Below are 24,129 nucleotides of genomic sequence, written 5' to 3' on the forward strand. Positions count from 1 at the left end.
AACTGCCTCTTTTTTGCCTCATCCACCTCCAGACCTGCTGGGAAACAGTTACTGATAACTGTTTTGGCTGCTACTTTTTTTCTGGCCGACCTACCACATTAAAAGTGGAGGAGGGGGGATTGGCCAAAAACGCTGACCCCGGGGTCAAGGAAATGGACGTTTTGGGAGCCGACGCAAAAGTGCCTCTTTTTTGCCTCATCCACCTCCAGACCTGCTGGGAAACAGTTACTGATCACTTTTAATGTGGTAAGTCGGCCAGAAAACAAGTGGCAGCCAAAACAGTGGAGGAGGGGGGATTGGCCAAAAACGCTGACCCCGGGGTCAAGGAAATGGCCGTTTTGGGAGCCGACGCAAAACTGCCTCTTTTTTGCCTCATCCACCTCCAGACCTGCTGGGAAACAGTTACTGATAACTGTTTTGGCTGCCACTTGTTTTCTGGCCGACTCATCACATTAAAAGTGGAGGAGGGGGGATTGGCCAAAAACGCTGACCCCGGGGTCAAGGAAATGGACGTTTTGGGAGCCGACGCAAAACTGCCTCTTTTTTGCCTCATCCACCTCCAGACCTGCTGGGAAACAGTTACTGATCACTTTTAATGTGGTAAGTCGGCCAGAAAACAAGTGGCAGCCAAAACAGTGGAGGAGGGGGGATTGGCCAAAAACGCTGACCCCGGGGTCAAGGAAATGGACGTTTTGGGAGCCGACGCAAAACTGCCTCTTTTTTGCCTCATCCACCTCCAGACCTGCTGGGAAACAGTTACTGATCACTTTTAATGTGGTAAGTCGGCCAGAAAACAAGTGGCAGCCAAAACAGTGGAGGAGGGGGGATTGGCCAAAAACGCTGACCCCGGGGTCAAGGAAATGGACGTTTTGGGAGCCGACGCAAAACTGCCTCTTTTTTGCCTCATCCACCTCCAGACCTGCTGGGAAACAGTTACTGATAACTGTTTTGGCTGCCACTTGTTTTCTGGCCGACTTACCACATTAAAAGTGGAGGAGGGGGGATTGGCCAAAAACGCTGACCCCGGGGTCAAGGAAATGGCCGTTTTGGGAGCCGACGCAAAACTGCCTCTTTTTTGCCTCATCCACCTCCAGACCTGCTGGGAAACAGTTACTGATCACTTTTAATGTGGTAAGTCGGCCAGAAAACAAGTGGCAGCCAAAACAGTGGAGGAGGGGGGATTGGCCAAAAACGCTGACCCCGGGGTCAAGGAAATGGCCGTTTTGGGAGCCGACGCAAAACTGCCTCTTTTTTGCCTCATCCACCTCCAGACCTGCTGGGAAACAGTTACTGATCACTTTTAATGTGGTAAGTCGGCCAGAAAACAAGTGGCAGCCAAAACAGTGGAGGAGGGGGGATTGGCCAAAAACGCTGACCCCGGGGTCAAGGAAATGGACGTTTTGGGAGCCGACGCAAAAGTGCCTCTTTTTTGCCTCATCCACCTCCAGACCTGCTGGGAAACAGTTACTGATCACTTTTAATGTGGTAAGTCGGCCAGAAAACAAGTGGCAGCCAAAACAGTGGAGGAGGGGGGATTGGCCAAAAACGCTGACCCCGGGGTCAAGGAAATGGCCGTTTTGGGAGCCGACGCAAAACTGCCTCTTTTTTGCCTCATCCACCTCCAGACCTGCTGGGAAACAGTTACTGATAACTGTTTTGGCTGCCACTTGTTTTCTGGCCGACTTACCACATTAAAAGTGGAGGAGGGGGGATTGGCCAAAAACGCTGACCCCGGGGTCAAGGAAATGGACGTTTTGGGAGCCGACGCAAAACTGCCTCTTTTTTGCCTCATCCACCTCCAGACCTGCTGGGAAACAGTTACTGATAACTGTTTTGGCTGCCACTTGTTTTCTGGCCGACTTACCACATTAAAAGTGGAGGAGGGGGGATTGGCCAAAAACGCTGACCCCGGGGTCAAGGAAATGGACGTTTTGGGAGCCGACGCAAAACTGCCTCTTTTTTGCCTCATCCACCTCCAGACCTGCTGGGAAACAGTTACTGATCACTTTTAATGTGGTAAGTCGGCCAGAAAACAAGTGGCAGCCAAAACAGTGGAGGAGGGGGGATTGGCCAAAAACACTGACCAAGGAAATGGCCGTTTTGGGAGCCGACGCAAAACTGCCTCTTTTTTGCCTCATCCACCTCCAGACCTGCTGGGAAACAGTTACTGATCACTTTTAATGTGGTAAGTCGGCCAGAAAACAAGTGGCAGCCAAAACAGTGGAGGAGGGGGGATTGGCCAAAAACGCTGACCCCGGGGTCAAGGAAATGGCCGTTTTGGGAGCCGACACAAAACTGCCTCTTTTTTGCCTCATCCACCTCCAGACCTGCTGGGAAACAGTTACTGATCACTTTTAATGTGGTAAGTCGGCCAGAAAACAAGTGGCAGCCAAAACAGTGGAGGAGGGGGGATTGGCCAAAAAACGCTGACCCCGGGGTCAAGGAAATGGCCGTTTTGGGAGCCGACGCAAAACTGCCTCTTTTTTGCCTCATCCACCTCCAGACCTGCTGGGAAACAGTTACTGATCACTTTTAATGTGGTAAGTCGGCCAGAAAACAAGTGGCAGCCAAAACAGTGGAGGAGGGGGGACTGGCCAAAAAACGCTGACCCCGGGGTCAAGGAAATGGCCGTTTTGGGAGCCGACGCAAAACTGCCTCTTTTTTGCCTCATCCACCTCCAGACCTGCTGGGAAACAGTTACTGATCACTTTTAATGCTGTTGAAAGAGAAGATGAGGTCCTTGAAGTTGATGTCGTTACTATTGAAGACATTGGACCATTCTCCCTTGACAATTGAAGAGGAGCAGAGCCTGGTCTAGGCATAGGCCATATAGGCGGTCGCCTAGAGCGCCGCCTGCTGGAGAAGGCGCTGCTGCAATCCCCAAAAAAGAAAAACAATTAAAACAATAAATAAAAGAAATAGTAATAATTTGCATCCCCCACTGGCGCCCTGTCCTCGTGCTCTGCGCCCTGTACATCATTGGTACCCATCTACCGAGAACCACCTTCAGCACCCTTCAGCTTTCTTCACTACCATAAGCCCAAACTGAAGACCCAACAAAAGTTAACAATTTTTATTTATTTTTTAAATCTGCTTTTGTTTTTCATTTTCATCTGACTCAAAGGCATCAGCTCTATTTTTCATTCCTTTGTGAACACATTTTCCCCTCAGTTTTAATTTGTGATTCAATTTCGTCCCATTTTTTCACAACTTTAGAAGTGTTATTAAAATGTAATCATTTGCACAATTGGACAAAAATGACTCAGTTGTGTTAAATACCAGTGTACTGTCGCACAAATATTAAAGCAGAGATAACTGTTAAAAGTTCAAAGCAGTCGATTAAAATTGCAACTGTGTCAAATGTCAAACAAACAAGGATGTACAAAGGGAGGTGAACTACTGAATATTTAAAGCCAGAGAGGAATGTACAAAAAAATGACAAAAACCTAAGGTCAGCATCTATAATGTAGACCGATTGAGCAGCATTAGGCTGCACGGTGCGGTTTAACACTGGAATAACCTCACATAGTTTCCTTAAATGAATAAGCATGCAATTCTCATATCCATGACCACATTTTGACAACGGAACATGTCATGCATAAAACTTTAAAAGATTTGCAGATTGAGCTTGTTCTTTCCATTAAATTCAGCTTTTCTGCACTTTCTTTTGTGATGTATTAATACTATAATTTACCATGTGAATTCTTCAGTCTTTAAAGACGTTTAAAGCAGCATCTAAGCTTGAACAAGTGACCAGATCATTTATTTATGTAACATTAACTAAAGGTCTTTTAAAACATTACATTTAAAAGGTACTCTCCCAAAGTTGATCAGTGAGGTGAGCATAAAACTGTAAACTGAGAACACGTAATCCCCTTAAGGGACAGGGAGTTTATTCAGTGCAGCCACTTTATTGCCTTCCATAACCCTGTACTTAGTGATGGTCTACAGTAAGCTCTCTTTCCCTAAAAAAATAACTAAAGGCTGTTATTTTACCTGTGACTGACTGTCTTTAACCTATTCAGGAGTTCAAGTGGTTTGTAAATATATACTTTTGTGATAATTGTGGCATTTGAGCAATGACACATTTTCTTGCTGTATTTCTTAAAGAATTATGGCCCTCAGTTCTGCCCTCAGGATACTATTTCAGTGGAAACAACATTGTAAATGAAAACATTTTGAGAAATTTGTGTCTGCAGAATTACTTCGGCTCTCATCACTTTTTTTTTTCGTTTACCTGTGGTTTTACATCAGTGTTTTGATGACAGACCAGCGACATAGTCCAAGGCCATGGTGGTATTAAGTACTGTGTTAGATAATTGATAGTTTACACACCTTACTTGACATCAAGATATTACATTTAGCAAATGGGTGTATGAGATATTTCATCAAACCTAATGAAATAAGTACATCTGTCCAGCAGCAGCAAGATGTAGAGGTTCCGGAACTAAAAAAGGGGAAGATATTAGTGGTTGCACCCCGTTGTGAACTTGCGCATGCGTACATGAACCATAACACTGATGAACCGAAAAACGAAGGATGGCCGCATGAGGACATTCAAGGAAAACAATGCCTAAACGAGTAAGAAATGTCTTTATATGTAAAGAAGTGTGTTTATTTAAATTCACGTGTTACCATGTTCAATTTATTTGCCACGGTTAGTTAATGTGACTAACGTAAGGTTACGATAACAATAGTTAGCATGCTAACTGATAGCTAACAAGCGTTCGTTCGGTATTTAACAATAGGCGCTGCAGCACTATATAATACTCTATACAGGTAACGTTAACGTTGGAGTACCGATTCGTGATTTCAGTGTAAATTGTCTCCGCATTTCAGGCGAGCAGTGACTTCAGTTTAAGCTCAGTGTGACGGCTCAGCGAGAGATCAGAGGATGGACAGCATGTCAGCCTCAGATGGGACAGCAGCGTGTCCTCTTGTTTCTGAGGACATGGACGGGATCTGTGTGATGCCGGATCTGGGTGCCATCAAGACTGAGCAGACAGCAGATGACACGGGCACCCAAAATGTGGCCATGGGCATCAAGTTCATCCTGCCCAACCGCTTTGACATGAATGTTTGCTCAAGATTTGTCAAGTCGCTCAACGAGGAGGACAGCAAGAACATCCAGGACCAGGTCAACTCTGATCTGGAGGTGGCTTCTGTTTTATTCAAGGGTAAGAACCCAGTTTATGTGTCTCTGCTATTATAGTAACTTGACATGACATTTGCATATTAACCCATAAGAACCCACGGTGACACAGGTGTTTCAGACCTTTTAAATACTCCCTGCACAACTCTATCCTTGAATTTCACTCAAAAAGTTACAGCTACTAAACATCCTGGTGCAGTCATGTGATCCAGTGTGGATTTGTGTTCCCGGGACACCATTTCCAAAATGTTGGTCTGCCTGATTTAAAAACCTATAGCTAATTGCACGTATAGCTAATTTTAAATAGCATGTTTTTGTTATTAAAATGTACGTTTCAAACAATTTATCAATTCTAATACGGTCCTAGATTACAGTTAGCCTGTCCTGACCATATTTTATGTAAAAGTTTATATGAAACAACTTTGAAAACTAATGCTGTGACATATATTTAACGTTTCAGATGTTGGACAGTCAGGGTAGTATCTCAAAAATAAGAAATGTGTTCCTTGTGGTCCATTTAGTCTGTTTCATATCCCCCATAATTTTACTTAAAGGAGAAATGGGTCCAGCTTGTTATGGGTACAGGTATCTTGTTATAATGTCAGGTGTGTGAGGCTGTGACTAATGTGAGCTCACTCACATGCAAAATGTTCTCTTCTGTTTCTTTCAGCTGAGTGCAATATCCAGACCTCACCTTCCCCGGGCATACAAGTACGTCATGTTTACACGCCGTCCACCACCAAACATTTCTCCCCCATCAAACAGTCCACCACACTCACCAACAAACACCGTGGCAACGAAGTTTCTTCCACACCTCTTTTGGTGCATTGTAAGTACAAGCGTTTTAACTTCTTTGATTAAATTGTTTCTCACGTGAAGTCAGAACGTTAATCAGCATGTGCATGTTTCTCCCGTCAGCTTTGTCCATTCATCAGCTTGCAGCCCAGGGTGAAATGGTGTTTCTGGCCAGCAGGATTGAACAAGGTAGGCAGTCCATCTGGTTTGTCAACCGTGTGTGATTTATCATAGTAGGCATGCAGTGGTGAAATGATCTAAAACATTTCACGACAATTGTTCTTATTAGAGATTAATCTGCTGATTTTTTTTTTCTTGATTAAACAATTAATTACAGGATGGTTCCAGGTCCTTAAAAAGTCTTATATTCACATTTACTAATAAAAAGCCTTTCAAAGTATTAAACAGTCTTAAACTCTGTTTGGGAAGGTCTTAAATATTTATTTATTGAATGTTGTACGCCAGGGCTAAAATTCACTTCAAGAACAAAATGCCTGAACATTTAGTCTTTGATGAAATCAGTTCAGACTAGAATTCAAAAGTCATCCCGTTATGGTTTGGCTATACTGAACTGTAACGTATGCGGCTTCCTCACAGAGCTGATGTGTCTTTTGTTATTCATATTTTGTTTCCTTGTGACTGCTGCAGTGTCTGACTGTCTAGTTAGCCAATCTGTGGATTCTCTACTTTTTCTTGGTTTACTTTCTCCATAACTTTTTCTCCCTGGGGCTTCCATTCAGCCCTTAATCTCCAGTATTGCAAAGCAAGTATAGTTCATGACGTTGCACCCATCAGTTTGAACTGGTGATTTGCATCGCACAGTCCTTTACACATTCAGAATATAAATATGAGGAACACTAAATAATGTGTAGGAAGCATTACCGGTAAACAGTTGTCCAATATTTGGACAAAAGATGTGATGCACTAAGTGGGCGGTCATCAGTCTGATCTACATGAGGAAGAGGACTTGATTCATTCTGACAGACTGTCTGTAGGCCAAAGGAGACAGGAGACATTTACCTCCTTATTTAAAAGCCATGTTTAAATGATAAAACAGAGAACCACAATAATAATACAGGGCTCTCAATGAAATTAGCGTTTTACCATGATGTTTCCTCATTTCAGCCTGTAGCAGGGATGCTTTTATTCAGAAGGGTGCGCCCATATTTTCACATTTTATGTGTGTTTTTATTGCAAAATTGGCCGTAAATTTTATTAGACTGTGGTATTAAAAAGACTTAATTAGCCATTACAATTATCTTGACGTTACTGTTTTACTTGAATCACATGCAAAACACCCACACAAAATATTTTGAAGACACAGTAATAAACACTAAGAAAAGTAGTATCTTTATTGCGTTTTAAATAAGACAGTTGTCAGCGTGTCTCGCCCACTGCTAGCAGAAATCCTGCAAAGGATAAGAGATGTTGAATGCTGATGAAAGTATATGTAGTGATGTCGTCTTTTTATCTTTTCATGTGTCCTTTTAATAGAGACCGTGATCAATCTCCAAGATGAGGAAGGCTTCACTCCCCTGATGTGGGCAGCTGCACATGGACAAATCGCTGTTGTCGAGTTTCTGCTCCAAAACGTACAGAAAACTTAACCTGGTGTATCATCCAGATCTCATGGCTTTATTCTATTAGAGCATGGTCTCTTGATTTATTTACCGGTTGTCTTTATTTCTATATTCTTCTTTTTTATAGGGTGCAGACCCCAACCTCCTGGCCAAAGGGAGAGAAAGCGCATTGTCCTTGGCCTGCAGTAAAGGATACACAGATATTGTGAAGATGCTCATTGATTGTGGTGTGGATGTCAATGAATATGACTGGGTAAGAATGCTAAGCTTTTATCACACGCTGACTGGAACGGGTTCAGTGAAAAATGACAATGAAAAACTAATATAGGGAAGCTCTTACACTCCCTGTTGAGCAGTTGGTTTAATCTTGGTCTTGCTATCAAACAAAGTCCTGTGGAGGCATCAATCTGTGTGGCCTGTTGTGATGTTCCTGTCCTGTTCCCCGTGGGTTTCAGAACGGAGGAGCCCCTCTGCTGTATGCTGTCCATGGGAACCACGTGCGCTGTGTGGAAATCTTGTTAGGTGTGGACAAATGTTTTACTGAAAGTAGCACCTGTGGTCACAAAATATGTATTTGTATCGCTGTTTTTTCAATTCTCTTGTGTGCATAGGAAATGTTTTGTGTTATGTCTTACATAAACCTGCGTGATGGTAAAGTTTTGTATGTCTTCCAGAGAGTGGTGCTGATCCTACCATTGAGTCAGATTCTGGATTCAATGCAATGGACATGGCCGTGGCTATGGGCCACCGGAATGGTATGTGTACATTAAATGCATAGTCTGAACCTGTATTTAATGGCAAAAAACATGTAAGTAGACACAGGCTGAGAAAGGGATGTTTGTTTTAAGCTGACAATAGTAATTTCTCACAGTATTTTCCTCTGTTTAACCCTTTATAGGGCACTCATTGAAATATTTAGAAATTCAAAATTTCAACCCTAGACCATTACTGGTGGTCATTACAAGACTTTTTTTCTTCTGTGGGTTTTTCAAAAAAAAAAAAAAGTAATGTTATGGTGAAAATTAAGGTCAATGAAGTTACCATATATGGTTTCTTGCTGGTCTGTCATGTAGCCATGGTGACGCAAGGCGTTTTAAACTCCCACTTACGATAAAGGGTTAAATTGAGTTAAATCACCATGGTTGTACAGGAAACAGAATCACTTAAAAACGCACATTATTACATGTAACCCATGCTTAACAAGCATTAAGCACTGATTTTGCTTTAATTATATTCTATCAATTTCTGCACTATAATAATTTATAACAACCGTAGGTGGATTTGAGATACTTCCCTTTTGTTTAAGAGGAGTCAGACTGTTCAATGCCACAAATTAGCTTAGATTTTACTGCTGAAAACTTTATGATTCTCAGGTTTAATATATATCAAATATTATGGCAATGCATATAATAACATTAGAGAGTTTCAATGTGGTCTCAACATACAAAAGCCCAATAAAATATTTCACAAGGAAGCAAACACATTTGGATAGTATAAATGTATTTTATTTTCTACTCAATCAATAATGTCACAATACTGCTTAGAATGACCTTTCATCCTCCCATTGAACCTAGAAGTGAGAAGCTCTGTCTGTTGACGGTGCTGCTGCTTCCAGGAGAGTAAAAGCCTGTTCAGAAAAAAACACTTTTCCAGCCAAATCCCCTTTTGAACTATCGTCAAATGAAGTGAATATTTTAGTTAGTGTTCACTTTGAAATGACAAACTATTCTGCTCAATAAAATGCTGCGTGTTTCTCTCTTCAGTTCAACAGGTGATGGAGGCACACTTACTGAAGTTACTGATGGGAATCAGAGAATGAACTGTGACAAATACTGAAGGGACAACGCTGGGCTCTGGACAATCATGTAGCACGCCCAGGCTGTGCCATGGTTGCACGTAGTGACATTTCAGCAGCGTTGCGTCATGTCAATGTGTCGCTGGCATGATGCTCGTGACGGTTTGTACTGTGTGAATTTTCAATTTTAAACCCATTTCACACTGTTTGACTTTGAACTTTTTCACATTGAACGTGGAGTAGCAAATCTGATCGAGTTACACTGATGGCCAATGACCCAGCATGCACTGCACTCGACCTGTGGTACGCTGCCAAATGTACAGTGCAGTGCAGTGAAGGATTGATTTTTGCTTGAACTAAGCATGGAAGTTTTGTTCAGAATCTTTTAATACCGTATATTGCATTACATGCCATCATTGGCTCTTCCATCCTTCTCCTGTCATGGCAAGTGTTTTTTTGAAACTAACTTATTAACCATAAGGAGCAGTTTTTGAGAAAATTATTTATGTGATATGTTGCATTGCCTCTTGTTTGGTGGTCTTCATACTGAGCTCTTCTGCAGAGTCGTGGTGGATTGAAAATGCGTTGTTGCAGGCAGGAATGCACATGGCACACTGTGCTTTTATGACGTTGCCAAGCTGTTTGTTGATGTTCGTGTCGGCTGTACTGACTTTATTTATTTGAATAATTTAGACAGTGTTGTAATGTGTTAAAATTACCATATTGATGTAAGTCTGCTTTGTTTCTCCGTATCGTGATCCCAATGTTCACTGATGTGTTGTAAATGTTAAAAGACCTCACACCTCGTTTAGAGGCTCCACAAGGTTACTGTGGTGTTGTTTGCCACTGTATGAGGGTGCTTGTGTTTTATACCAGTCATACTGTAAGTGCTGGATAAAGACATGTAACTTGTATTGACCTCAGTATAAGACATCATTCTGTACAAATATTTATCTGCAAGTCAAAATGGTCAAACTACTGTTTATAACCACTGAAATGAATCAATTATTTAATTAAAAGATCTTTTTAAAGTGCATTCAGCCAGTCATTGTGACACCAAAAACTTATTTAGCAACTGTCATTTTCATTTAATTCTATAATTCTACACATTAAGTGAAACCCAATTCCAGCAGTAAGAACAAACAATATTCTTCCTTAATTTATCTAGTTTAGGTTTTTCAGTGAAATGTTTCTTTAACCGAGCACTACAATAATACAATGAATAGTTGTTCAAGGACTATCCTGCATTTCAGCTGTGGAAACTGCACTTGAGGGCAAAAACAAAAAGACTATTTCTTGACAGTAGCAAAGGTTTATTCCAGATATGGTGGTTTGAGCGAGGCCACAGAGAATTAAGGTTCGGTGACATGGAGGAAACGGATCTACAGCAGGAGCCTTAAACAACACATTGTACTCACAAGCTCTCACTCTTAACTGGACATACAAACCACAGAGCACAACAAGCATTTGGAGAGTCTGGTGGAAAAAGAGGTGGAATGAGTACTAAAATACCTCACGCTTACAACACTGCTACCCCCGATTTTTAATACTTGAGTACTATTCTAGAGAATTACTCAAAAATAATTCACTTAACAGTATACAAGTACTTTTCTCTGGTGTTGCACATATTACAGACTGCTCACAGTCAAGGTGACAGATGGTCCATCTTCTCAGGTACGTCAACTATTAACTTTCCACCTCTTGAAATAGACTGAAAAAAAATTGTGCCTCACATCCTTCTGTCAGCTTTTGACACTCCAAGGAGTCCAATTTCCTTTAGTTCGCCTCATCCTTGGATGCTTCATCAAAATTCTCCACCAGATCTGAAACAACAAAAGATTCAGTGGTAAAGTGGCTGAGTTGGGGTGGGGGGGTAGGGGGGGGGGCTTATGTCCATCAGCACAAATGACTCCCAGAGGTGCCAGAGCATAATTCAGGAAAAGCGTATTTATCTGAAATATAATAGCTGTAGTGCAGTCCTTGCTCATCTTTCCCCCGCTCCTATATAGAAAGCGATGCACTTGACATACAAGGCCCTCAACTACTGAAAGCAGCTGTAAAAATGATGACTTCAATTACTCCATGAAATGTGAGAAATCTGCCTTTTCAAGTTGTGACTCAAAGGGTCGAGGGTTAAAATGGAAACAATTCAAAAAGGTCTGAGTAAACATGTTCCTTCAGTGGGAGAACAAAAAGGAAATTTAACTCCAATAACAACATGATAGCGGTGGCTGTTAACCCCGTGCCATCAGGCCTCAACTGCTCCTATTGCTGAATACATGTGTAATCATTTGTTACGTTTGGGGGGGAACGAGGTCTGCAGAGAGAGAGAAGTGCTGGGAAAAGCCGAGATTATTGTAATGGCAACCTCATGTGTTTGGCCCATTTTGCTCACAAAGAAAAGCAAACTAGATCTTAAGATCTTATAAACAACGAACATGAGATTCAAACACAAAACCCTGCATTGCACCATCATCTGAAGTAATTGATGAATCCCCTTCATATGACCCCTTTCACAAGCCAAAAGAAAACAAACCTGCTACAGTTATTTCACCGAGAGAAGGAGGGAAAAAAAAAATCCTTGCCCAATAATGGGACAAGTGTGAAGAAGTGTTTCCAAATAAGATTGCAAAGGAGTTTGATGTAAGACGAACAAACTCTACTTGAGTCATGTTGAAATAATCTTTTGTTTTGAATGGTGGAACAGACTGCTGTGCTTGCAAAATAAGACGTTTGGGCACTCACCTGGAACGTCGTCATCTTCCTCTTCTACTGTTGCAATTGGCGCTTTTCCATCTGCGGCTGTAAGAAGAGAGGAGATCAGTGAGGAGCTTGAAGAGCAGTTAGAACGGTCAAGTGGACAGAAACAATTCAAGGCTAAAGGACTGATGTACCTATATGTGTGATAAATGCTACATTTTGACTTTATCGAACACATTTTAGAGTTGAAGTTACTGACCCTGTTTGGGCAGGGCCTCGGCAAGTCTCCGGAGGCTCGTCAGGCTGTCGGCGCCCAGCTGGTTCAGGATACCCGGCAGCATCTCGGTCAGCTGCTTGGTCTCCGCGTGGCCAGTGATGGTGAAGGTGTTGGCTGCCAGGGAGGCCTGCACTTTGGGGTTGTTGAAGTGGATGACTGTTCCTTGATTTGTAAACATGTTGACCTGGAACACACCGAGGTTTTACACTGTTACCGACCAAACAACACGCAGTTCTGAAGCAGATCAAAACCACAGAGAAATCGACGAAATCCCAGTGGGACAAAAATGAGGTGAAAGTTTATGCCTACCTCTTCAATACCAGAGATATTGTTGACACCGAGTTTCTTTAAGGAGAACTGGAGCTTCTTGTCATCTGCAGTTGCTGTTCTGTGTACAACCTTCTTCTTTCTGCGGGCACTACCCTATGTGGACAGTCATACAAACATAGTTGTAAAACCTGTGTCAAATACAACTTGTGGGCTGGATTTGAGACTTTTGAGACCTCTACTCTCTCTTACTGCTGCTAGGCAATACAAACTCTACATAATATCACCAGTTGTCATAGGAACTACTTTTAAAAGGTTGTTCAGGGCTAAAGATTCATGTACCTGCATTGTCTGCCATCGAAACCGTATGTCACCATATTATCTAGCACCTAAATACTCATTCACACACAGAGAACATCAGGCCATATCTTTTCAGTCAGATTCTTCTATCCATCTTTTCTGTTATAAGGTAGTAAAGCATGAAGTAGTTCCTTAGCTGGGGTAGTCAGTAAGGCCCCATTTGTATTAGTTCTGACAACCTGGTGCTAAATCCTGAAAACTAAACATGTCTTCAAGCATTCAAAGATAGCAGAGAAGTGCTTTGCAGAAAATTGACTCTCATATAACCTGTGATAATTCATTTTAAATTCAATTACCTTTCCGCCGATGCGGACTTGTGCCTGCAGTTTAGCAAGTTTTTCTTGATTCATAATTGATTCTTTCATCTGAAAAATCAAGATAAGAAAAGATTATATTAGTGTCACAAGTTCAGCTGATCTTCATACCGACAGCCTCAGGGGTTCAAAAATACTTTAATACATTTTGGATACTTAGCTATCAACTCATGCAATACTGCAATGTTATATATCTCACAAACACTACAAACTAATGATGGCATGAATAGAAATGGCTGAACTTAACACGGTCGAGACAGAAAAACTGAAAATCAAGCACAAAGCAGTCACCAAGGCACCACCAACTGCCAGACTGAACACCGAAACAAACATCTGTACCAACAAATTTAAAAAACTTGGTGTTTTCTGACACCAAGTAACAACAACTAGGGAATGAAGAGAGACCACATTTAATTTCTTAATTCAAAGATTAATATCCTAGAATAAAATGCTACTGTCTGTTATTTTTGACTTCACAGTCTGACTGAATGAGATGAACCTTCAGGGTTTCCACAGAGAATCAGATCTAGATAGACTGTGCTGAGCTCAGGTGTTCCCCTGAAAGCCATGCAGCTCTTAGACTAGCCCACTGTTTGCAAAGTGCCTCTTAAGCTTTTGTCTGACATAAGGCTGATCTCACTGTATACTGCAAACACAACCTATATTGTTGGAAATCAAACCCACAAGAAGACGAATGGTGTGTAAGGGATAACAGAAGGTGACACAGTCTGACTTGTGGCCTTTTCTCTGGAGCTTTATCTTGACTAAACGTGCCAGATCCCTCCCTCTGACAACACCAGCTTTGGAGACACGCCTGGCGCGGCTGCAATGTGACAAACGGACAACTGTAGTATTCTTAATAAAGATGAATCCCACAGAACACCTTGTATTGTTTGTATTTTTCATCGGGCCTCACAACCTACAGTAGAACATCACTGCTTCAATACAGAGCATTGCTCCTTTATATCGAGACACTGTAGACAACACACCCTAATGATAAACAAGGTGTATACAGGTGATGAACTCCACTTCAACGACACACACATGTAAACACACACAGGCAGAGGGCAGGGCTGCTCGGGGCGGTGACACCATATTCAAAGCTTTGATAAAAAATCTAGTAAGAAACTGTGTCACAGTCAAATGTGCTAACTGGTTAGCAGCTAGCTACCGCAAGCTAATGCTTCACCTCATTCTGTACTGTGGACAACAGGCGAAGACAACCAAGTAGCAAAAGGCTGTATAGGGCCACGTAAAATAAACCAGATAACGTCAGGCGTGTTTGAGCTAAAGTAGGGTTAATTCAGGAGGCCGTTGTCCTGAAACAAGGAGTGGTTCTAGCTTTACCGCACGAACTTGTAGGCTAACTTTAGCTAGCTTCCTAGCTAACTGGGAGACAGTGGAGTGGACGGCCTGTCACTCACAGCCACACACAAGCGCAAGTAGCGTCAAACCCCGGCGGATTTCAGCCACTCAGTCAGAAAAGGCTTTCGTTTACCTCTTGCCGTCGGATCGGGGGGAAACGGTGCAGGGAAGTAGGTATTTAAAGCTCCTCACTGACCTGTACACTAACAGCAGACACATGCGGGAGCAAAATGGAAGCGCGAGAGGAAGGAGGAAGTGACGTATGGCAAAAAGTGCAATTTGTTTTTGGGTCTTTCTTTCCCTGAGTTTCGCTTCGCAGGCAACACTTTCATCACTTAGAACAATCTTTATCAATAAAATGTAAGAATAAAAGGTTGACGTTAGTACAGTTTGAGTGTTGGATGCCGCACATTGAACACACTTACAATATTTAACGCTTGTTTGCATGAAAGTGCTTCAAAGGAAGGGGCTTTGTGATTGGCTGAAAGTAAGGGGCTGTCTAATTGACCAGAAGAAAGAATCTCTCTGATTGACTGAAAGTAAGGGGCTGTCTGACTGGCTGAGAAAAACAAGCAATCTGATTGACTGAATGAAAGAAGCATTCTGATTGGCGGAAAGAAACAACCAGTCTGATTGGTTGAAAGAAAGAGGGCCTTTGATTGGGCAAAACAGAAACTCACTCTGATTGGCTGAAAGTCAGGTGCTTTCTGATTGGCCGTAAAAAGAAGCACTCAGATTTTTTGAAAGGGGCTTTCTTATTGGGCAAAAGAGAAAATTACTCTGATTGGCTCACAGAAAGAACCAGTCTGAATGGCTGAAAGTAAGAACCACTCTGATTGGCCAGAAAATTAGGGCCTTTTTGAATGGCTGAAGCATTGCTACTCCAATACAAAGAATTATGACTTTATATCAAGACAATGTAGATATACAGAATATACTGGGTCCCTGGGATACATATCCTAATGATAAACAAGGTGTATACACGTGATGAGGTGTTGGAAAATTTGTCTCTTAGGTTTTCAGGTTGTTACAGAAAAGTAAGACTAAAAAAGAGTTTGTTAATGGCACAAAGCAAGTTGTAAAACAACTTTTACATTTGGGTGTTTGATTAATTAAAATGAGACACATATATGCCTTGAACACATTCTGTACAAAGCAAACAAACTTTGAAATAAATTACCACAGTACTGCTCTTACAAGCCAGATTTTTTGTCTTGGATTTAGTTTTTGAAAAAGCAATAATTTGCAGTAAATGATAGAATAACAATTATCAGCTCATGCATTAGCCCCCTTTTCCTGTCATGCACCCCATGATAATCACATGCTGTCCCTCCCCTACTGATCACAGACTGTGTCAGGGACTTTAAGAGACTTTTTGAGGACTTTGGATAATGTGCTCTTGTCTTTGGCTCTAAATAAGTGTCTGATAATTCCCCCTTGCAGACAAGTGAATTAAATGATGCCTCTAAAGGAAGGCGCAATGAAATATAGTCCCTTTCTCTACCTAGCTGGGGTTAAAAAAGGGTGAAAACTTATCAAACTTGAGAGTTTGGTTTGCTGAATTTGTCAGGAAAGACTTGAAAAGAGGCTTGAACGATTGATTGCACTAAACTTAAGCTGAATATTTCACTCTGAGAAACAATAACAGGCAGATAAAGCTTCACAGACCCATATTTTGGATATGTTAGAGACCAGACCTCTGTCAAAAAAAAACCAAAAAGTTTGGCATTTATTCTCTCCAAGCACACATTGGCCTTTTTATGTAAATATTCCCACTGAGGGTTCAATGCAATAGACAAAATATTTGAACTTCTATTCAAGCTATTATATTCTATTTAAATCTGGGTGCATGTGATCTTCTTCATGGCTCATTTTCTTCTCTCCAGTCCACTCCACGCACGCACAGTATCTTTTGTAGGTGCTTTGTCTCGCCTCTTCTGCATGTGATACACATTAATCACATGCCCCGCAGACCCTCTCTCAGACGGACCGTTTTGGTGACACTCAGGGGTTTTGTCAGAGCAGGAGGCAGGCAGGCAGGCAGGGATTGCGTTTAAACAGCTAAGTGCTTTCTTGGTACCCCGTGGCACGGAAACACCCTCGGATCGCGGAGGGGGAATTTAGAAACACTTTAGAGGTGGTTTACCACACATGCGAGTGGCTGCTGTTGGAAGTGTCAGCTCCAAAAGAAGGGGGAAAAGATCTCCTGGTGCGCGTTCATATTTTTTAATAGTGTTTTCTTCTTCTTCTGACAGTGTCAGTCACGTACAGCTGAACAACAGTTCGTGCTTAAATCTAATCGGATTTTGGCTCTGCAGTCGTCTCTTCATTAGACTGAAATACACTTTGTTTTAAGTTTGAACAGATTCTGTAAAGTTGTAATAACTTAATCGACAATTAAACTAATTCAAAGTGCAATCTGGTCATAACGTAGGCAGATTAAGGTATAAAACTAAATGCTGCAATTGTTAATGGGTCGTTTATCATAATAAAGTTGAGAGGAATAAGATAAGAGGAAGCCTTGGTGGCGTCTAACTTCTTTCTTTTTTTTTTTCTTTATAAAGAGCACAATCCATACGAGCTGGTTATTGATTATTGGGATGATATCAGTGAGGCCATTGGTATACAATTAGGTAAAACTATTCGATGAAAGCAACGTTTTCTCAGGCCTGTTTGTTGCAACAACATTGTCGACATTTATGAACAGTGATGCATGCACTTTAAAAAAAAAAATCATTCATTCAAAGCCAGTGGCAACTGCGTCTAACTTTTTTTTTTTTTTTTTAAATCTATCGGATTATATTTTGTCCATAAATTAAAAATCAGTACTAAGTATATAAAGTTTATTATACCTGTAAAGTGGCCGATATGGTGAATAATAAAAAAAAATAAAATATGGCTGGTATGTGTTATAATTAAGGCAAAAAAAATAATCAGCATAATCAGAAATTATAGAAAATATTGTTTGTATTTTTGCCCTCGGAACCTCCTCAGTGACGCTAATGAGGCAGAAAATAAAATAATTATTTATGGTGACTTGTAGGATGTGATTTAAAGCTTTATGATTGGTGGGCTAAAGTCTATACTTCACACCAAACATTATGCTAAAAGTGGGTGATTTAAGGATTTTTTTGTTCTGAATTTCTGCTTGAGACACCTACAGCTACAAGACTTTTTCTTTTATTGTCCGGAAGTGTTTGAATTGTGAGACAAGTTCACCGCTAGATGGCACTAATCAGATGGGAACCTCTGAAAAGTTACTGAGGGGCCACACAGCACCTGAATATAATAACTGCAAGTCAAGATTACATGTAGATTCTTATTAGAGGTCCAAACGTGTTTTTAGGCCAACTGCATTCACGAAAAGTAGCTGATAGGGTCTTTTTTCTAGAAGAGAAAAAGTGACCGCACATAAGTTTGGGGAAGTTGTTTTTTTCTTTAATAGTTCGCTTTAACTCAGCAGAGTGATATTTCGCCAAATGTGCTCCCTTTGTTTAAATTGCTTTTCTCAAAAATTAAGTAACATCTCTGCTGGTTTTCACTGAGAAAAAATTGAAACATTTTAGAAAAGTCATTTTCAGCCCACTACATCAGTAACATCTGAAGGCAAAGATGGTCGTTCAGAATAACATCATAATAAAAAAATAATCTATATTCGTACTTTATGACCTCACTCTTACTCATCTTGATTTACTCATCTGTAAAACCTGAACTTCAGATGTTTTATGAGGGTCTATACTATCTAGATAATGAGGGTGGGTATATTATATAGCCCTTCATCATGATTGTTAACAGGCCTACACACATTCTGCGTAACTGAACATTGACACATTTTCTTTTATAATTAGCCTGTAAAACCGTTGAGATTTACTTTTTTTTTTTTTTTTTTTTGAAAAACACAAAGACACCATGAATTCTCTCATCCTCTCTCCTCTCATCTCCATAAAATTAATAGAAATGTCCACACACACACACACACACACACACACACACACACACACCATGCTCCAGACGCACGGCAGAGGCCTTATATCTGGGGCTTGCATGCTCTGCGTGACCCGTGACTGATTCGAGTTAACAGCTGACTCTTTTCCATTACAAATGGCTCGCGGATAATCTAGATAACTACCGGATCACGCAAACTGAGCTGCCTGGATATGGTGCACCAGTCTCCGGCACTACTGCAGAAGGCGTTCACAGTCAATATCACAGGTCTTTGAATTAGATATTTTTGCAACAAGTTATTTAATAGCCCTTCTCCTATATTTTTTAATCCGTGTGTTTTAAGGTGTTATTTTTGCATCTTAAAAATGAAGCTGTGCACGTGCTCCGTTAATGCTTCACAACAGTAAAAATCCTTAATAAAATTTAAGCTTCGATCTCAGCAATGGCCACACCAGCAGTTAGACTTTCTTAAAGATCCTTTTTATCCCCCAGCATCTATTTTTTGCGCAGAAGATTGTTGTGGAATAAAAGCTTCAGATTACTGCAGACTGCAGGCCTCCATGAGTGACCACTAGAAAGGATGTCGGCCACACCAAACTTTAGAGAAAAAAAACTCTCACAGTTAATTTTCAAAGACCCTTTTCTGTTATTTAATTTTTTCTCTCTCTTTTCATTTGTCTCGGTGACGTTTCCTCACCATGTGACCAGGGCGGTGGTATAAATAAGCAGACAAGATCCGCCCCTTCTGTGATTCAGGTTTGGACCTTTTGCAGGTTTCCCGGCTCATTTCTCAGCCTGGCATCGACGGGACTGTTCGTCAGCCGGCGATTAAAAAAAAAAAACAAACCCTGAAAACATATGGAAGTAGCGAGAAAAGAGGGGGACATCTCTGACCGAAGGCGACACGTGCTCCTCTCCTCTCCCCCTCCTCATATGAGTTTTTGAAGAGGGAGGGCAGGACCGCTTGTGCATCTCATCGTCTTCCTCATCTGGCGTCGGAGGGCTCAGCCGTGTGTGAGCCATGACTCTGAGCTCAGAGATGTCGGATGCCTCCATCCTTTCGGAAGAGACCGACATAGACGTGGTCGGCGAGGGGGAGGATGGGGACAACCAGACGCGCTCCTACGTGGACGAGGTGGCACAGATGCACGACGGCATCCTCCTGGACGGCTCCCCTCCTCCGTGCCTGGACAGCTCCACCTCATCAAGGGATACCTACAAGCCGACGGGCAAGAACACCCTGGTGAAGCCCCCTTACTCCTACATCGCCTTAATCACCATGGCCATCCTGCAGAGTCCCAAAAAGAGGCTCACTCTCAGCGAGATCTGCGACTTCATCAGCAACCGCTTCCCGTACTACAGGGAGAAGTTCCCGGCCTGGCAGAACTCCATCAGGCACAACTTGTCCCTCAATGACTGCTTCGTGAAGATACCGAGGGAGCCCGGGAACCCTGGGAAGGGCAACTACTGGACCCTGGACCCGGAGTCGGCTGATATGTTTGACAACGGGAGCTTTCTGAGGCGGAGGAAACGCTTCAAGCGGCAGCAGGCGCAGGACCTGCTGCGGGAACACAACAGCTTCATCCCCGCCGCCGCTGCGTATGGCTACGGACCGTACGGCTGCGGAGGATACGGCATCCAGCTCCAGTCCTACCACACACACTCTGCACTTTTTGCTTTCCAGCAGCAGCAGCAGCAACAGCAGCACTCCAGGCATTCGCATTCACACACGGGAACCATTATCCCCGCACCGTCCCTGATGCCCACCACCACGGACTTAGCCAGGAGTAGGTTTTATCCCCAGCTCAGCTCCAGTCTGGGCTCAGCCGGCGTGCAGGCTGCAGCCCCGGTGCAGAAGTCCAGCTCTCCGGTGCAGCGTTCTCCCTTCTCCATAGAAAGTATCATCGGGGGGTCACTGAGCCCCTCCAGGACTTCTCCGGTCGTTATCCCGGTCTTACCGTCCTCTTTGGGGCCTCCAGCGGCCGCCCAGCCGCCGGCCGCCCACCCCGGAGCTGTTTTACACCCGGTTGAAAACTTCCCGAACAGAGTTGTCAGCGGCTCTAGCGGCTGTTAAATGTCTTAACAACAAACTTTTCAAGAAACTTTAAAAAAAAGAAACAGCAACAAAAACAAAAAACGCCCCTCTTTGAAGGTAGGATTATTTTTGTATGTTTATTTGATAGCACGCAGCTGAATGATGGACATGAACAACACTATTTGTGCCTATATTCATGCTGTTTAAAAAAAAAAAGATATATTTATGTTAATTCTTTTCTGTGTGAATCAGACTTTTGACCACGAACTTCTTTGTATTTTCCATGAAGTAATTCAGTCACTGTTTAGGGCGTCTCAGGATAACGACTTAAATGGACAGGTTATAAATGATCACATGTTTAAAATAGGCGAGTAATGTATTTGTGTCAAACACATCCATGTTTGTTATTTTTATTAGTTTGGCAAATCAAAACATTTTTACGGTTTTGATTTGAACTTTGTATTAAAAAAAAAAACACAGAGAGCAAAGTCATACATTTATAATAATTATGCAGTGTGTGTTTATTTCAGTAATAAAAACATTGTACATTTTTGGCAAGCATTGTGTAACTGAAGTGTGATATTTTTACACAGTTTGTTTTTCAACAAGAATAAATTTCGTTTTGCAAAAAAAAAAAAAAAAAGGTAATTTGTTTGGAAATAAATTTATTAAATGACGTTGTGCCTCCTGGGCCTATACTGCTAACCCAGGCTTTATACTGAGGAGGAAATTAGGGTACATAATGTCGCCGAAAGCCTTAAGGTGGAAGTGTGCATTGCATTTGTGCAGATTAAGCAGCTTATACACTGACAACAATCCAAAATAGGCCATAAAACAACAACTGTATGGCTTTGAATGGAGGTCAAGGGTGTTTTTACTGTCAGAAAGCTTATGCCACGAGCCTACAACAAATGAAATGTATAGATAAGTTGGTTCAGATGTTGCATACTCTCCAATAACAGCACTGTACACATGCGCACACGAGGCCTGCGTGTCCACCTGACCTCTCTCACACACTCATCCTCGTAATTACGGTGAGCGGACAGGGAGGTGTCAGCGGGGTGAGACAGGGGTGCATTTTGCCTGCTTCAGGTCGGTGATTACACCGGTGCTGATGTCGACAGCCGGCCAGCTCTTGAGAAACCCCTCCTCGCCCGATATTTCATTATCTGCTCTCATTTGACACAGTTTTCGCCAGAGAAAATGAAATGTTGCTCCCGGAGTCTCGGCCCGGTGTGCCCACGGGGTCTCCAGGGTTCGTGGACAGAGATTTGGAGGAGGTTAAGACCTTCATCATCCTCTCAGCCTCTTTAGTGTTTACTCTCTTTTATTTTTACCTCGCATAGGAAAGAACATGCCACTTGTAATGTGGCACAAAACGCCAAATAGTGCACCATATTTAGGAGAACGTAGACTTTTGCAGACAATTCAGCAGCCACAGTAAAGAAAGTGGATGACTTAAACGTGATTCATTCCCAAAACACATCTCAGTCCGAGGCAGGTGCAGAATCTCAGGTCCTGCAACACCTGTATTACCGTGATGCTGCATGAGTCAGACCTCTTCCTTTTTTCATTTTTCATGAGCTCTGTAGGCGACGTGGCCTCTACTGTACAGCCCCGCTGCTTCCGTGACTGGATGTGAGCGCCCGTCCACTGCGTGTGTCTGCCTCCCCTGACTCAAAGCAGCGTGTGCGTAGTAAAGATGGCTAAATCGGTGCAGCGCTTAGAGCCAGTTCACTAGGCCACGGGAGGACAGCTATTGCGTGATGATGTAACACGCAATGCGAGACAGACAGGCACACACACACACACACACACACACACACACACACACACACTCAGCAGCAGCAGGGAAGGAGGTCAGTTGTACTGTATGGACTTGTTTACAAATAGAGAAGGTTAAACAGGGAAAAGGCGACAATACTTCATGCAATAAGGCGAATTATGATAACTCACAGGCGCTGCACTATCAAAATAAGAGTCCTATAATAGAGAATAGTGATTTCATGCAGTGTGATGCACCAAGAGCGTGTCTTACCTACTGGATGGGTTCTATTCAATAGTCAATATTACGATCCTCGAATCTGAAATATGCAGTTATCTCCCTATAACAGGGATGGTGTGTGTGCGGCCTGTGATACTGTGATACAGGGCTTCCAGTGGAGCAGTTTTTAGATTGTCTCTGCGCAATTGCTCTGGTATCAGCTTATTTGGGAAATACTAGCTGCTAATAATTGGGGCGTTGTTATGTGTGCATTGCTTCATTTGGAAACACTGCCTTCATACCAGGCATTCAACCAACTAAGTAAACTCTGCACCGCCTTTTGACCTCCTGTACAGGAAATAATGTAACTCAAAACCTCCAAGTTAAAAAAAGAGGCAATGGAAAGATAGAATAAACATGACTCTATCTATTATCTATCTATCTATCTATCTATCTATCTATCTTTGCACTAGTTTAATGTAGTGTGACTAATCCTCGGGGTTGTAGGTTAAAACCATATTTCTGGGTGCTGCTGCCTTTGACCTGCATGATAACCAGCGGAACAAACAACATAAATCTGTTTTACATCTTTGGGTAAAAATGTTCCTCTGACAGCTCCTCCGTGTTTGAACTTAAAAGAACCACGTTTTACCAAAATAGTTTTCAGATTTTCATTCAAAGAAAAAAAAAACTCGGCTCTATTAATTCAATAGGCAACAATTATTATTATTATGATTCATACACACAGAAACATATTCAAATGTACAAATCACTCTGAAATAAATAATAATAATTAATCAGACTGACCTTAATATATATTGCCTAATATTTAAAATGAAGAATTGAGAAAGTCATCAGGAGAATTTAAAATGTTTAAGGTATCGGTTTTTCCTAAATTCAGCAAGTACAGAGAGTTAACTCTCTAAAGTTCATATGTGAATGTCTGTAATCGTGGTCAAGTAACTCAGAATTGGGTTTAGTAAGTGTGTTGTGTCGTGGGTCGCACTAACAACAGCAGGATGTTAGGTAGGTAGACCTGCAGTGGAAAAAAGGGGCTTTTCATGAAATGTCATGGATCATGTGGGCATCAGCCTCCTTGAGCATGACTGAAGCTCAGTTAGCAGTTTATCCTGCTGGGTCACAGGTCATGAGGAGAAGGGATAAAGCACAACACTCAGCCCATAAAAGACACTGGGCTTTGGCTAAATGTGTTGGTGAATTCAGGGCTCAACAATAATCTATAATTCAAAGGAAGTTATGAAGATTTTGGGGACTTTAATGAGAAACTTAGGGCCAGTGAACAAGTCATTTGGGCCGCCTCTGGACACCTTTAAGGCCCTACTGAATAAAGTCTCACACTGACCTCATCAGCCTGTGTCATCACTTGACAGCACTTTGTTGTAAAGTCAGAAAACTGGCAACAACTGCTGGGAATAAACTTGCTAGCTGCACCGGTTGGACTTGGATTCAAACAGTAAAGAGCGGATATATGGAAAAAGGGGATTTATGAATGTTTCCTGCCTTAAAATATGTTCAGCTACAAAATACAATGGGCACAAA

At 42.0% G+C, this 24,129-nt stretch overlaps 3 protein-coding genes across 4 annotated transcripts; 2 read left to right on the plus strand and 1 right to left on the minus strand.

Annotated features, from left to right (window-relative positions):
• Positions 1-4,492: 4,492 nt before the first annotated feature.
• ankra2 (ankyrin repeat, family A (RFXANK-like), 2) lies at positions 4,493-10,336 on the plus strand. The gene is made up of 9 exons (XM_070850364.1): positions 4,493-4,581; positions 4,840-5,177; positions 5,823-5,981; positions 6,071-6,136; positions 7,442-7,539; positions 7,655-7,780; positions 7,983-8,049; positions 8,202-8,282; positions 9,291-10,336. Exons 2-9 carry the CDS (start codon positions 4,895-4,897, stop codon positions 9,344-9,346), a joined length of 936 nt encoding a protein of 311 aa, XP_070706465.1. The 5' UTR covers positions 4,493-4,581; positions 4,840-4,894; the 3' UTR covers positions 9,347-10,336.
• A 278-nt stretch (positions 10,337-10,614) lies between these two features.
• btf3 (basic transcription factor 3) lies at positions 10,615-14,854 on the minus strand. Of its 2 annotated transcripts, none has more exons than XM_070850762.1 (6): positions 14,739-14,854; positions 13,223-13,291; positions 12,609-12,722; positions 12,282-12,483; positions 12,068-12,124; positions 10,615-11,145 (listed from the first exon to the last, which is right to left on the minus strand). In XM_070850762.1, the coding sequence occupies exons 2-6, from the start codon at positions 13,289-13,291 to the stop codon at positions 11,099-11,101; spliced, it is 489 nt and encodes a 162-aa protein (XP_070706863.1). In that variant the 5' UTR covers positions 14,739-14,854; the 3' UTR covers positions 10,615-11,098. The 2 variants fall into 2 exon arrangements, with proteins under 2 accessions (XP_070706863.1, XP_070706864.1); XM_070850763.1 differs by having other exon boundaries at positions 14,802-14,850.
• A 4,717-nt stretch (positions 14,855-19,571) lies between these two features.
• Positions 19,572-20,696, plus strand: foxd1 (forkhead box D1). The gene has a single exon (XM_070850885.1). The coding sequence runs from the start codon at positions 19,572-19,574 to the stop codon at positions 20,622-20,624; it is 1,053 nt and encodes a 350-aa protein (XP_070706986.1). The 3' UTR covers positions 20,625-20,696.
• The last annotated feature ends 3,433 nt before the right edge of the window (positions 20,697-24,129 follow it).

The sequence above is a fragment of the Pempheris klunzingeri genome, chromosome 19 (assembly GCF_042242105.1).
Source record: "Pempheris klunzingeri isolate RE-2024b chromosome 19, fPemKlu1.hap1, whole genome shotgun sequence".
Lineage (NCBI taxonomy): Eukaryota > Metazoa > Chordata > Actinopteri > Acropomatiformes > Pempheridae > Pempheris > Pempheris klunzingeri.

Coding starts and splice junctions, on each gene's coding strand:
- ankra2 (XM_070850364.1), top strand. CDS start 4,895: ATGGACAGCATGTCAGCCTCAGATGGGACAGCAGCGTGTCCTCTTGTT. Junction 5,178..5,822: donor GGCTTCTGTTTTATTCAAGG/GTAAGAACCCAG, acceptor TGTTTCTTTCAG/CTGAGTGCAATATCCAGACC. Junction 8,050..8,201: donor CTGTGTGGAAATCTTGTTAG/GTGTGGACAAAT, acceptor TATGTCTTCCAG/AGAGTGGTGCTGATCCTACC.
- btf3 (XM_070850762.1), bottom strand. CDS start 13,291: ATGAAAGAATCAATTATGAATCAAGAAAAACTTGCTAAACTGCAGGCA. Junction 12,125..12,281: donor CGAGGCCCTGCCCAAACAGG/GTCAGTAACTTC, acceptor CTCTTCTTACAG/CCGCAGATGGAAAAGCGCCA. Junction 11,146..12,067: donor GGAAGATGACGACGTTCCAG/GTGAGTGCCCAA, acceptor TTGTTGTTTCAG/ATCTGGTGGAGAATTTTGAT.
- foxd1 (XM_070850885.1), top strand. CDS start 19,572: ATGACTCTGAGCTCAGAGATGTCGGATGCCTCCATCCTTTCGGAAGAG.